This window comes from Acanthisitta chloris, unplaced genomic scaffold, assembly GCF_000695815.1.
Source record: "Acanthisitta chloris isolate BGI_N310 unplaced genomic scaffold, ASM69581v1 scaffold7112, whole genome shotgun sequence".
NCBI classification, from domain to species: domain Eukaryota; kingdom Metazoa; phylum Chordata; class Aves; order Passeriformes; family Acanthisittidae; genus Acanthisitta; species Acanthisitta chloris.
The window spans coordinates 19,608-31,916 of NW_008660949.1; the positions used below are offsets into that span (position 1 = coordinate 19,608).

Here is a 12,309-nt window from a genome sequence, read left to right on the forward strand (position 1 = left end):
GGGAAAGAAACAAAATTAGGAAGCCCCTATATTTATAGATGAAATTAGAAAATATTCATATGAATAAGATTGTTTCTAAACACATTCTGTAGCTTTTATAGGTGGAATAAAGAGAACAACAGTTATTACATAAGCAAACTTGCAAACATGAAAGACTATTCTTCCGGGATTTTATTTTATTTTTTTAATGTATTTGTAAAGCACTTCGCAATTTAAGGTGCTTCATAACAGAGAAAACAGTACAATATGGGATGTAAAAATAAAAATAATTTTGCTAGATTAACTTATTGAAACATGCCCGCATGCAGGATATATACACATATATGTATATTGAACTCCTGTGTGTATGTGACCCTCCAAACACGCCAAGCTGGTCACCTACCAGATATCCAGTTGCACTGGCACAGGGGAGAGAAGACTGAGTATTGTTGCAAACATAACCACTGCTTTGCACAGTGGCAAGACAAAGGCAAGATGGACCAATACCTTTTTCTTGGCCTGTAGCAGCTCCTGGTAGGCACTGGATCGTATAAAACGAGGATATGAATCACTTTTCATCAGTTTGTAAATATGCTCCTGAAAGGGAAAGGAGGAGCTGTTACTCCTTCATGAAAGAAGACATACTTAAAATGGGAGGCAGTCATATGTTTTGGTTGTGGAATGTGTGCCAGCTAGCACTATTACGAATTGGGAGCATTATGGCATAGCAGGTTTCAGTTCTGAAGCTCAGGTTAAATTGCTCTCTATTCTTAAAGCAGAAATCTTGCCCATTTGTTATGTGTAAATGATACAACACACCTTTCTTTATAGTCCAATTTTCCACTACAAAATTATGTTCTAAGCATTTCCAACGGAGTCCTAGCTTAAAGCCCAGTTTCAAGCATCCATTACATAAATCAGTTGAGTTAAGTAACTAAATTAGGAGCTGTGGATCCTTACTTATCAGATTTTCTGAATTTGTTTCTGGAGATGCTCTTGTGACTTCATAGGCTAAGAAGAGGTACTAGGTTTTCAATTCAGCACCACCAATTAGTGCTTAGGTTAGTGAGGATATCCCCTGGCTACTCTTGAAAACATCCTTTGAGAGATGTTTAGTCTGCTCTCCAGCTAAGAATATAAAAAGGAAAATGCATATGTAAATTGAAATACAGTTCCAGGCTAATCTAATTTTAAATATATTCGTTCTTCAGAGGCATATAAACATTCGGAAACCTTTATTCAGAAAACAAATGCCAGAGGTAGTTTATTGAATTTTCATTTTGGAGCATTCTCATTTCTGAAAAAGATGAAGAATGAAACATCTATTATGCAGGACAATTGGCAAGTCTAATTCTAGTTATATGTTAGAGAAAACATTTGTAGAAAAAGCTATCAGAATCGGAAATATTTTGAAAAATATTTTTCAAAAATCCACTGGCTTGTCTTAGCTATTTGTGTGTGTTTTTTCTTTTATTCAATCTCTATTTTTTTACTATAGAAAACATGTAGCACTGCAACTGGGAAACAGGAAATAAACTGTAAAATAAATACTGTTTCTCAGCTTGGTAGTGCAAAGATTAGTGAATACAAAAAAACTGCCAACAAATCACCTTGATTGAAAATTAGGGTAAAATTAAAGCTGAAATAATTTTTTTCTGTATTAGAAATTCTAGAAGTGATTCTAAATGTCTTTCGTTGTATTTCTTAGACTAAGCAGATACATTCTGGTGTATATTCAGAACTTAGACTGGTTTATTTGGGGAACTTTTGTTCTACTCAGTTTCTACAAAAGCAGATCATGCAGCCATCAGAGACCAGAAAGTGGTGATGGGCATTAAAATGTGATTTTTATGTATGTATTTTTACTTATGTGTCACTCTCGTTTGACATGGAGTTTCATGGTTCCATATTTCAAGTCCAGAAATGCTCTTCATACATATTTAACCACAATTAAATGACCTGCTGACTGCCAGAATGATGTGTAAGTGTTCTCTTTCCCAACTGGCAGGCCACAAAGAGTGTGTTGCACAGTCTGTGAAGCTCCTAAAGTTTCAAGTGAGAACACAGCAGATGCAGCCTGCCCCCTTTTCTCCGAGAAATGGGGGCTTTCCAGGTTCAAGTGTTTTGCTGAACTGGATGAAATAAGCAGAGGTCTGACAGATGGAAAAGTCCTGTTTGCATAAAGACTGAATACTCCACATGTCTCATAAATGAAGGTAAAAAAAATGAGAATAGAGATCTGGAAGTAAAATGGTGTTGAGTTTTTTTTTCACCTGTTAATAAATAAATAAATAAATAAATAGGATACTCGCAAGAAATGTCATAGTCTGTTAGTGACTCAAATGTAAAGACATATTTTTTTAAAACCTTTAATCTTGCTAGATTATTTATTTTTGTAATTTATGTCTTTGCTATACATTGCATTCCTAAATTTCCAGGGGACAGCAGATGCAAACAGAAATTGTGTGTTTGGCTTAATGCAGAGTACTTCAAAACAGTGGGTATGGTATAGGGTATAATGAAAATTTTATTATTTCTTCATAGGTTGTTGTTCTCATAATGGAAAAATAAAAAGGTGGCAGAATCATTTCCCTTCATATTTAGGGCAGAGGCATTCTCCCAAAAAGTAGAAAGCCTCAATTCAATTCCCTTCTTGCCTTTGTGGGACTTGTAGCAGCATCTCCTGACTCCCAAGATGACGACCTAATAATCAAGCTGTAGAAAATTCTGCAGGGATATGATCTCAATCTTTTCTTTTGACACCATTTCACTTTGCATTAATAATTAAATTTTCATCACTGGGCTGCTGCTGAAAATGGAGTATGATACCAGTTCTGCTACTTTTACTGTGAATCCAATTCTTTTCTATTGCTTTTCTCAAAAGTCTACAAAGATTAAATATTAAGGTATAAGTCACAGGAAGTGCCACTTTTTCTTCACTATATGCTTTGCTCTATTTGAAGTCTGCTTGATGACTATACCAGGCACAGAAGTTTGATGAAGAAATTAATATGCCACACAAGAGAAAGAATATTACCCATTTGCATTGCCAGACTGGCATTTTAGGAAACAGGACATTATTGTTTAATTCCCAAATATATCTCATTTTTTTAAATATAGATTTCACTAGCCAATATTCTATTTCAAATGTCCCTAAACAGGATTATAAACTGACCTGAGCATCTTCAAATGTGTATCTTCCAGGGTCCTTCACATTCTGAGTGGTTTTGTCATAACTTTTTGAATCTAGATTGATAGCGCTGGGTGCACCTGGAGCAAGAAATTCTTGCCAGATTTCTTGGACGCGAGCAGGAACTTCACGGATAGGCCTCTTCTTCAGATCTTCTACTGCTAACCAGAACCTATGGCACAATACAGCATCTTGACTTCCAATCCAGGGTAATCATTAATGAAGCACTCATATTCTTCCTTGCTCTTAAAAAAGGAAATTAAGTAACAAAAACTTTCCTCTAAAACATGCTAAAGTAAGAAAAAAAATGTGATTTTATGTCTGGATAAGCATTCTGATATGCTGTCTCAAGGCAATCAATCCACCTTAGGAAGGAATTATTAGAATATTCTTCATTACTTATGTATGGGTGACTTGCTTACAGGACGTTTTCCATTTAACTGGAAATAAACCAACACTTCATCTCAGCTGAACCACAAGGGCTTATATTGCTTACACACTGACTGCTTTTTGACATTCCTTCAAAAACTAATAATTTATATTCTTGCTATCAATATGAATCTCTGAGTCCTACTAAATTCTAAACTGTGCGACTGTAATTTTGTTACCCACCAATCATGCATAAACTGGAAAGGCATTTGTTTTGTTCTTTATAATTTAATTTTTCCAGCATTGCATTTCTATGCAAAGTTTTGCTAAAAATGGTGAATGGAAATACACATTCTCTCTTCTGTTGCTGCGCAAACCAACATTGGGCAACCACGTAAACTGCAGGCCAGTTCATTGTATCCTTCTCATTCAGTCTGGAGAAGACTCACTAAAAACTTCTTGAGCACTTTGTGATCATAGCTAAATATCTATAAGCTTTGATAATCAAATTAGATGTTAGCAGAAAAATTCTCATTGTTACGTCGGTCAGGCACTGGAGTAGGGAATTGCCCAGGAAGGTGGTAGAGTCACCACCCTGGAAGTGCTTAAGAGGCTAGGGGTTACAGCAGAGTGGCAGGTTAATAGTTGGACTTGGTGATCTTAGAGGTCTCCTTCAACCTTGATGATTCTATGAATCACTTTTCCTTTGCTATTATGATTGCTTCATCATTATTTCTTCTATGGGTGTTCAGATTCTCTCAATGCACAAAATAATTCTAAGTTCAGTTAGGATCCCATGCTTAGACGTGGTGCAGACCACTTAGCTCTCCCCTAAACCCAAGAGCTCAACTAAAGTCTGACTTTGTTAAATATGCAATACGTACCATCGCAAGTTTCCATTATTGTTCTGAGACAGCTGATCCTGTGAAATAAATAAGCTGAACCTTGAAGTGATACAACTGTAAAATCACTTGGATTTTACAAGGCTTACAAATAAATTGAGTGCACCTTTAAAATGTAGTTCCACCCTGCTTACACTGTGAGATCGAACTGAGCTTTCTTTGCTGAGTTCAACAAGGATGGAATAGGGGAGAGGAACAGTGAAACTGTACTCAGATTCCTCAAGAAAGCAAAATGATAGCACCCTCAGTCCAAATTCTAACATTGTAACAACTCTTAAGAGAAGATAGTGAAGCATAGCAAACCTTACAGTATTCGTGCTAAAAGCCATTCTTGACTTGAGATATTTACCTTCCAGGAAGCAATTAGTCATTCATAGTCCTGTTTTGAAACTTCTTTGTAACATAGATGAAAGGAGCCTGTGCTTATTTTTCACAAGCCATTACAGTCAGCTTCACCATACTGAGATGACTATTTTAGGTATTTCTACACCATTGAATTTCAATAGTATCTAAGCACAATCTTCCCATCTAACATTCTCCAAGAGACAGAGAAGCAGTATTGTTCCAGTTTTGGAAATATATTCATAATGTAATAATGTATGGTGGTTTCTCCAAGGTCACAAAGGGAGTCTGTGGCAATAGAAGAACTGCAGTTTCAAAAATTCTAGGTAGCATCGCTTATATATATGAACTGTAATGTGAATTTTACATAGTTCTACACAGAGCCTGGGGACATATCCTGAGAATTGGATGGCAATGCAGTAAGAATAGAGACCTCATAACTCAATTTTCAAAACTGAATAGCTCACAAACTCTAATTCAGTTCACTCTGTCAAATTTGGGCAACCTACTTTGGTTTCCTTAAGCTGCTTTCGATATTTGCATTTAAAAGCATATATCCTGCAGTGCTAACCCCTTCAAGTGCATCTTCTGGGACTGGCTGATAACTCATGTGTCTCAAAGTTAGGTAAGGAATAGAAAAATGAAAGGGAAAGATGCTCTTTGTAAACACACATTTTCTATCACCCTGCAGACATCCTGAGGATTTAGCTCAAAGATGTCAGCTCCTTGTTTGTTCCATTGTGTCACTGCCAATACTTCTGGAAGTCACCACAAATATGCCTTAGGATGCTATTTTCCTTTGCAAGTAAACTGTTTCCATATAGTAGGTTATACTCAATTATGGGGAAGTAGATGGGAGATAAATTTAAATAAATTTAGCTTCTATGCTTCCAGCATAGAACAGGCAGGTTTTATAGACACATCCTTACAGGCTGAACACCAGTTCTTTGATAAATTAATTTTATTTGACCCTTCTAACAATAGCATTCAAGGACCCTATTAAAAATGTGAGATTCTAAATATAGAAACCTCTCTAAAAGTGGGAAGAAAATGCTGATTTCTTGTGTTATGTCTAGGGTGCTTAATTCACAGCCAACACACATTTTAAGATTTTAATGTACTTACTGATCTTTTAAGAAAAGATGCCTGCTCTCCTCCCACAGAGAGCTGAATTCAAATATTCAAAGTTAGGAAATGCCAAAAATAAGGCTGCCCCCTCTTGCATTTTCAAAAATAACTTTTCCAAATATCCCATGGCAACCAATAGCACAGATGAAGTTGGAATGGAGTCTGCAAGACCTCAGCACAGAGTCTCAATCCCTGTATCCTTTTGCAGTTCTCTACCTCATGAGCTGTGACCAGAGCAAGTGAAGACTCATGTAGCAAACAGCACAGGGCCTGCAGCAATAAACAGATGCAAGAGCAGGAGAGGGAAGAGGAGGAACTGCATTTTCTGGACAATGATATACACAGACAGTGTTACTTTGTGTAAGGAGCCAAAACTCAGTCTGGCTACCCTTGGATGAAACCATATCTCCTTTTGGTGGTGATTTGCTTTAGCCATGGAGACCCTCTCTAGAAGATGCTCAGCACTGCTTGAACAGAGACATGAGTAGCTGGGTGTAAACGTTGCTGCTGTCTTCTATCGCAGCATTTGGACTGCCACACACTGGGTCACACACCAGACATATAGCTGAGTAAGAGTGTATAGTATATGGTAGTTGTACATCCAGCCACATGACGTAATAAAACACATGTTGCAAGACATCTGGGGATTATGTCCTCCAGCTGGGTTACTTTCAAATTAATGGTGGCCTGGCAGATAAATAGCACAGCTGCAACATGGCTCCTGTCCCAATAAGTGACCTAAATGTCAGGTGCAGCCAACAGCAGATCCCAGATCAAGCTAATCAGTTAAATTTAGCACATAGGAACAGAGAGTGAGATAAAGGCTGCAGTGATTCTGCTCGAACTGGGTGAGGTATAGTCAGAGAGTGGAAACAGTGAAGTGGGAATTATATGGGCTTTGCACTCAGTGTATGTCGCACAACAGGTTGGAGGACAGACCTTTCAGCATTTCATAGAATCATAGAATCATCAAGGTTGGAGATGTCTATGATTTTCAGGCAAAGAAAACAAAAACCTTTGCAAACTCAGTGAAGAAAATAACCAAATATTTTTCCAGAGGCAGAAAACACTACTCTCTGATTCCTGGAGTCCACCTTCTTCCCAAGTACAACTTCAAGTGTCAAGTCATGGTAGCGCTGAAGGACTTCAAGATAATGGCAGAGAAAACCAGTAAAGCTTATAACTAGTGCATTCCCATTTAATGTGCAGAAATGGCAACATGGGACTTGGCATTTGAGTCTGAATGAGAAATAGGTAATTTTGGCTTCCAGGATTGAATTCTGGTCAAGTTATTAGCTCTCAAAACAGGGCCTCATAATCACCAGTGTGAACATTAAACATTACCAGTGCTCATACTTTGCGGGAAAGTGTCATTACCAACACTTCTGTTCAGACTTGCAGGACAGACAGCAAGGACACGTAATCAATCTTCGTACTTCGTAATGTGGAGAACTCTCTCCTCCACCATCAGTGAAGAGAGAAATTTGCATTTAAAGTCATAAAGAGTGGTGATCAGTAATAAAGAGCAAAAAATTGAAATGAACTGGATTAAAGAGGAAACTAACCTCATGCATCATTCTCCTTCTTCCCTACTAAAAGCACTGCTATGGCATTGTTAAAACAACCGAACCACTGAAGTAAGTTAATCATAAAATGAAGCCCTATGACTGAAACAGTTCATAGGCGACACTGCAAATTTTTAGTAGGGTGTATGTGGGTTTTTATTTATTTCTTCTACAGACCATAATTGAAGCTTCTATCTCCAGTACAGAACATTTCTACAACAACTTGAATGAATGAGTCCAAAATAAACATCTTACAAAATCTCAGCTTTCAGGGGAATGGATAGAGAAGATTTATTGAGGGAAATCATCTAAATCTAGCTAACTCCCCAGTCCTTCTCTTCTTTTTCTGGACAATGCAAATGAAAATCCCTTCTCTCTGTTTGGTCACACATTATGGAAGCTAATAAATGAGGATCAAAGGAAGGGGCAAGAGGTCCAGTGGTTTTTCCTTCTGTACATCATAGAAGATATCCTGCCATGACTCTCCCTTCATTAACCTAGGAGGTTTTAGGAGTCCTAGGGCTGCCTCGGAGATCACACTCACTGCAATATTGCATAATGATTTGGACAGGCTTTCAGGTTGGCAGGCCTGAAATGATTTAGATCTCTACAGGCTGCAATTCCTACAAAATAACCACTTGGGAGCAAACGTACAGTCAGCATACAAATATTAACTTTATAAAGAATTCTTTTGCATGACAGACAAAGGAAGGATTCAGAGAGGAATACGATTTTCCACAGAGATAAAAGAAATTAGGTCTTCAGGTGCCACAATGCAGTAAGATTGATTTCACTACCTCACTCTCTTTGAAAAGTCCTTTTTTTAGTGCTCGGACAGCCTTGTGACCAAGCTCAGTACTGGATCATGCTCAAACTTTAGTCTTGTGAATTTTAAACAATGGTCACCATTTTTGTAATAGGCAGTGGGAATTTCATAAATCTATTATCCAAATCATATGTTACTTTAGCCCTGGGTTCTGAGCAGCTCACAAAGCAATTCCTCAAAAAAATCTGCAGGGTAACAAGAGATCACAAGTCATAGCCTGCATTAGGTGAATGCAGAATCCAACCTGTGTGTTAGCAAACTGCAGCCACACTGTAATGAAGTTACCACACTGGCAGAACTGCTTAGAAAGTTTTATTCTTTTGCTATGCTTTACAACGCTCCTTTAGAGAATAAAATACTATTAATCCCGATTACAGACAAAGAAAAAAGCACAGAGATACAAAGTAGGTAGGTGAAACATGGCTGCATTCCTAATCATTGCACAGTTCTTAGTTTTAACTCATGGCTCAAGTTTCTTTATCCATGCTCTGTTTCATGAGGCAGGATCTATATCCACTAACAATGAGATTAGCAGGCAGCTTAGACCCTCTCAGTCCAAATTAATAAAACAGCAACACTGAGTCTTTTAGGTACATAAAATATCTCTCTTGAATATAAATGGTGTATCTGGTAGACTTATCATTTCACATTTTTGGTATCTCTTTCACCAAAGTGAGGTAGAAGACATCTAATCTATTAATACTGAAGTTCCTGTAATATCTGCAGTCCCTGCTGTATCCTGTATACTGTGCTTGGAAGGTTGAATTCAGGGTCCCAGCTGTCTATCCAACTGTAGGTTGGACAGTGTTTGTTGTAAATTTTATTATTATTATTAGATTTGTAAAAGGACAAGAGCCAGCTACTGAGTGGAGTTTAATTTGTTGCAGTGGGAAGATGGGGGTGAAAATAAATATTTTTCTCAAGGTGCCTGTCAAAAAAAATAATTTAAAAATACCACCCCAAAAACCCAAATGGCCACTGTGGAGTTAACAGGTGAGCAAAGAAAGTGGTAGTCTTTTAAGGCTGATTCAGTGGTAATGCTTGAAACCATCAAGCTTTTAACTTCTGTTATTGAGATCTAAAACATTTTGACAGCCATACACAACAAGCTTTACAAATTCATGCTTTCTAACCCAACTTTACTGTGTGAGCTTAATGGTGGATTGATTTCACTACAGTTTAGGAATTCACAAACAAAATTCTGAGCTTGTGAGACATTTTTCCTGCAGTTAATTATCACAGAAAGCACCTCATCAGAGCAAATTTGATCCCCTGCCTGATCCTTCCCAGAGACAATCTGCAAGCTCATATTCACCATTACTCAGATACTATATTTTATAATGCCAAATATAAGAATCTAGAGGGAGAGACAGAAGAGTCGATTACATGTAAAGGAATCAGCTCTGAAAAAAATTTTTGAGGGAATTTTTCTGGATCAGTCACTTGTAGTTTGCCAGTGGTTAGTCTTGTAAATAGGATTAGATGAAAGAGTTAGGGATTATGTGGGTAACAGCCTAGTTGGCAGAGAGACAAATTAATCACAGAAAAGCACCAGAAACTGCAGCACACACTGGGCGTGATAGGTTCATGTTTGAACAGCTGCTCTGCATAACAAACTACCAGCATGGTCTTCAAATAAAACAAAAAAAATTACCTTTTCTTTTCTTGGTTTTATTCTGATTTATAAAAAATCATTTTACCAGTTGGAATTGTTAATTAAAAAAAATCTGTATCTGTCACTAATGAACTCATCAACATACATATACAGGTCAGGCCATATGGGTGATGCAAAATTAATGTTTGAATATGAACATCAGCAGCAACTTAGAGAAATCATCTCCAGTTGTTCTGCTGACAAACTTATATTTATAACAAGGAGGTCTGTGCAATTACTCAGCTTTTATAAATCAACACATAAGTGTTAAATGCCTCTTGAAGGGGCTACAAAAGTGTAATTCTGGTATGAATGGCTATGCTGCATCACTTTGGAGTGAGAAATGGCATAGGAAAAAAACAGGTTAGGATATTTCTGAGTTCTAGAATATAAATGCAAATAGGATTTTATACTGCTTATGTTATTGGTGAATGGAAAGTGATAACAGATGACATCTGACAAGAAGGTGGAATTAATAGAAAAATATGATGTCTATGCTTTTGTACTATGTACAGCTTAACTTATCTATAGAAAAGCTGCTATTAGTCCCTCTGAAGTAACTCTTACTAAAATATTACTTAGAACAGCAACAACAAAACATGCTATTAGTCAATGGATGGGCTATCATTTTTAAAAATAATCATTCTCATCACTTAAAATTAACTCTGTAAATATACTTTTAAAAATACACTTGGCACTTTATACACTAAGAACACTTTTCCATTTTGCAATTAGTGAGGAATTTGAGAGCTAGCTGTCACCCTACTTCTGTTGTGTCAGATCCACAAGTACTAGAAGCTTGGTGGACATTTTTGAAATGACCCCAGAAACCTTTAAATCCTTTATTTATTTTTAAACTTTTTTTCTTTGCATTTTACTTTTCTCATAATATTTGACTTAGTAGAAGATACTGAACAGGCTTTGAATGGGTCAATGTTTAATAAGACAGGCTGAAAGGGTCAAAAAAATCGTATCAGAAAAGGTATCAGAAAAATAAAAGCCCAATGACAAAGGATGTATCTTACAAGCTATTAAAAAAATAACTTTCATTTACCTTAAATTTTCCGAACTGAATTCTGACTCCAAGAATTTCAGGAACTGCTCTCTTCCCACAGGGTCTTTCAAAGCTTCATCCATGCCAAATCCCCATCGTTTCACCCTCTGCTGTCCTGGCTCTTTGCTACAGATGAAAAAAAACAAATGAACACAAAGTGAGCAATATTTCAGTATTCTAATACTCTGTGTTCATAATTTAGACTAAGTCCTAAAGTTCAGCCTTAGGTTTCTCACATTCTAGGTTGCTCATATCTCTGCAGTGTTCAGAGATGAGCAAACAGACTTACACATGATGAAGGTAATACTCATGCATTTACACAGAAGAATAAAGACTACCAACTAGGAATGTTATCAGATTTTAAAAGGTGTGGTATTTTCACCATACTGGAATCCTGGAAACTGGTTACTGCAGTATTTTACAAAGATTTATTATTCCATAGCACTTCTCATCTTACAAACTTGTAGAGCTGGAAAGACCAAAAGGATACAGCATTGCTCTTCTGCCTCAGTATTTTCCTGCAATACCTCTGTCTGAAATCTTCACATTTCCAGAAAAGCATGTTATGCACCCTTACCTTCAAAGAAGAAATAAAATTATATACCTTGCCTCCAGTTCCCAGAAAGTGGTGTCATCTGATATCCAAGGATTTGAGGGATCAGGGGGCACAAGAAAAGGATCATATTCCAAATACTGCTCTGTATAAGCTAATAGACTAGAAAAACAAAAGCATCAAACATTGTCATGTCAGGAGCTGTGGAAACCTGAGCAGGTTACCCCATTTAACAGGTTACCTTGCATCAACTGAATCATGGTGACCATGTGTGCACGCACTCAGAAGTCAGCTACAAGCTGAGGGTAAAGTAAGTTTGCTCAAGCCTTTTAAAAGTGGACCTCTGAAGAAGGAAGGGTGGCTCAGGTCTACCAAGAGGGCTCCTTTAGGCACTAATAAATTCAATTAAGTGACCTTTCTGTGCGCATTTGTTTTCATAAAGAAACATTTTTTCCTACTCCAATGGTTTTAATTATCAGTTCCTTTAAAATCTAAAATGCTGCATGCTACTCAGGTCATATTTATTCTATCAGCAGCTGCTATGACTCCTTTTATCCTCTCTTAAATACAATTAATATTTTTATTATCCTAATCAAATGGCAGTACTCCCGAGTTTATTGGTTTCCAAAATAAACCACTTTTTTTTTTCCCAAATTTTCTGTTATTCATGAATTGATCTGAGTCAGTTGAACACACTACAAACTTTGCTTGTATTCTGGTCATTTGCATCTCCCATGTCCTTATTCC

At 37.0% G+C, this 12,309-nt stretch overlaps 1 protein-coding gene across 1 annotated transcript in view; it reads right to left on the minus strand.

The window, feature by feature from the left end:
* The window catches only part of RGS7 (regulator of G-protein signaling 7), a gene marked incomplete at its 5' end in the record, with an annotated part of 65,776 nt that overhangs the window by 11,225 nt on the left and 42,242 nt on the right, over nucleotides 1–12,309 (minus strand). The window contains 4 exons of the mRNA XM_009070024.1: nucleotides 487–576; nucleotides 3,155–3,341; nucleotides 11,010–11,135; nucleotides 11,614–11,724. Coding sequence (XP_009068272.1) covers nucleotides 487–576; nucleotides 3,155–3,341; nucleotides 11,010–11,135; nucleotides 11,614–11,724 — 514 coding nt within the window. The remainder of the gene's footprint in view (nucleotides 1–486; nucleotides 577–3,154; nucleotides 3,342–11,009; nucleotides 11,136–11,613; nucleotides 11,725–12,309) is intronic.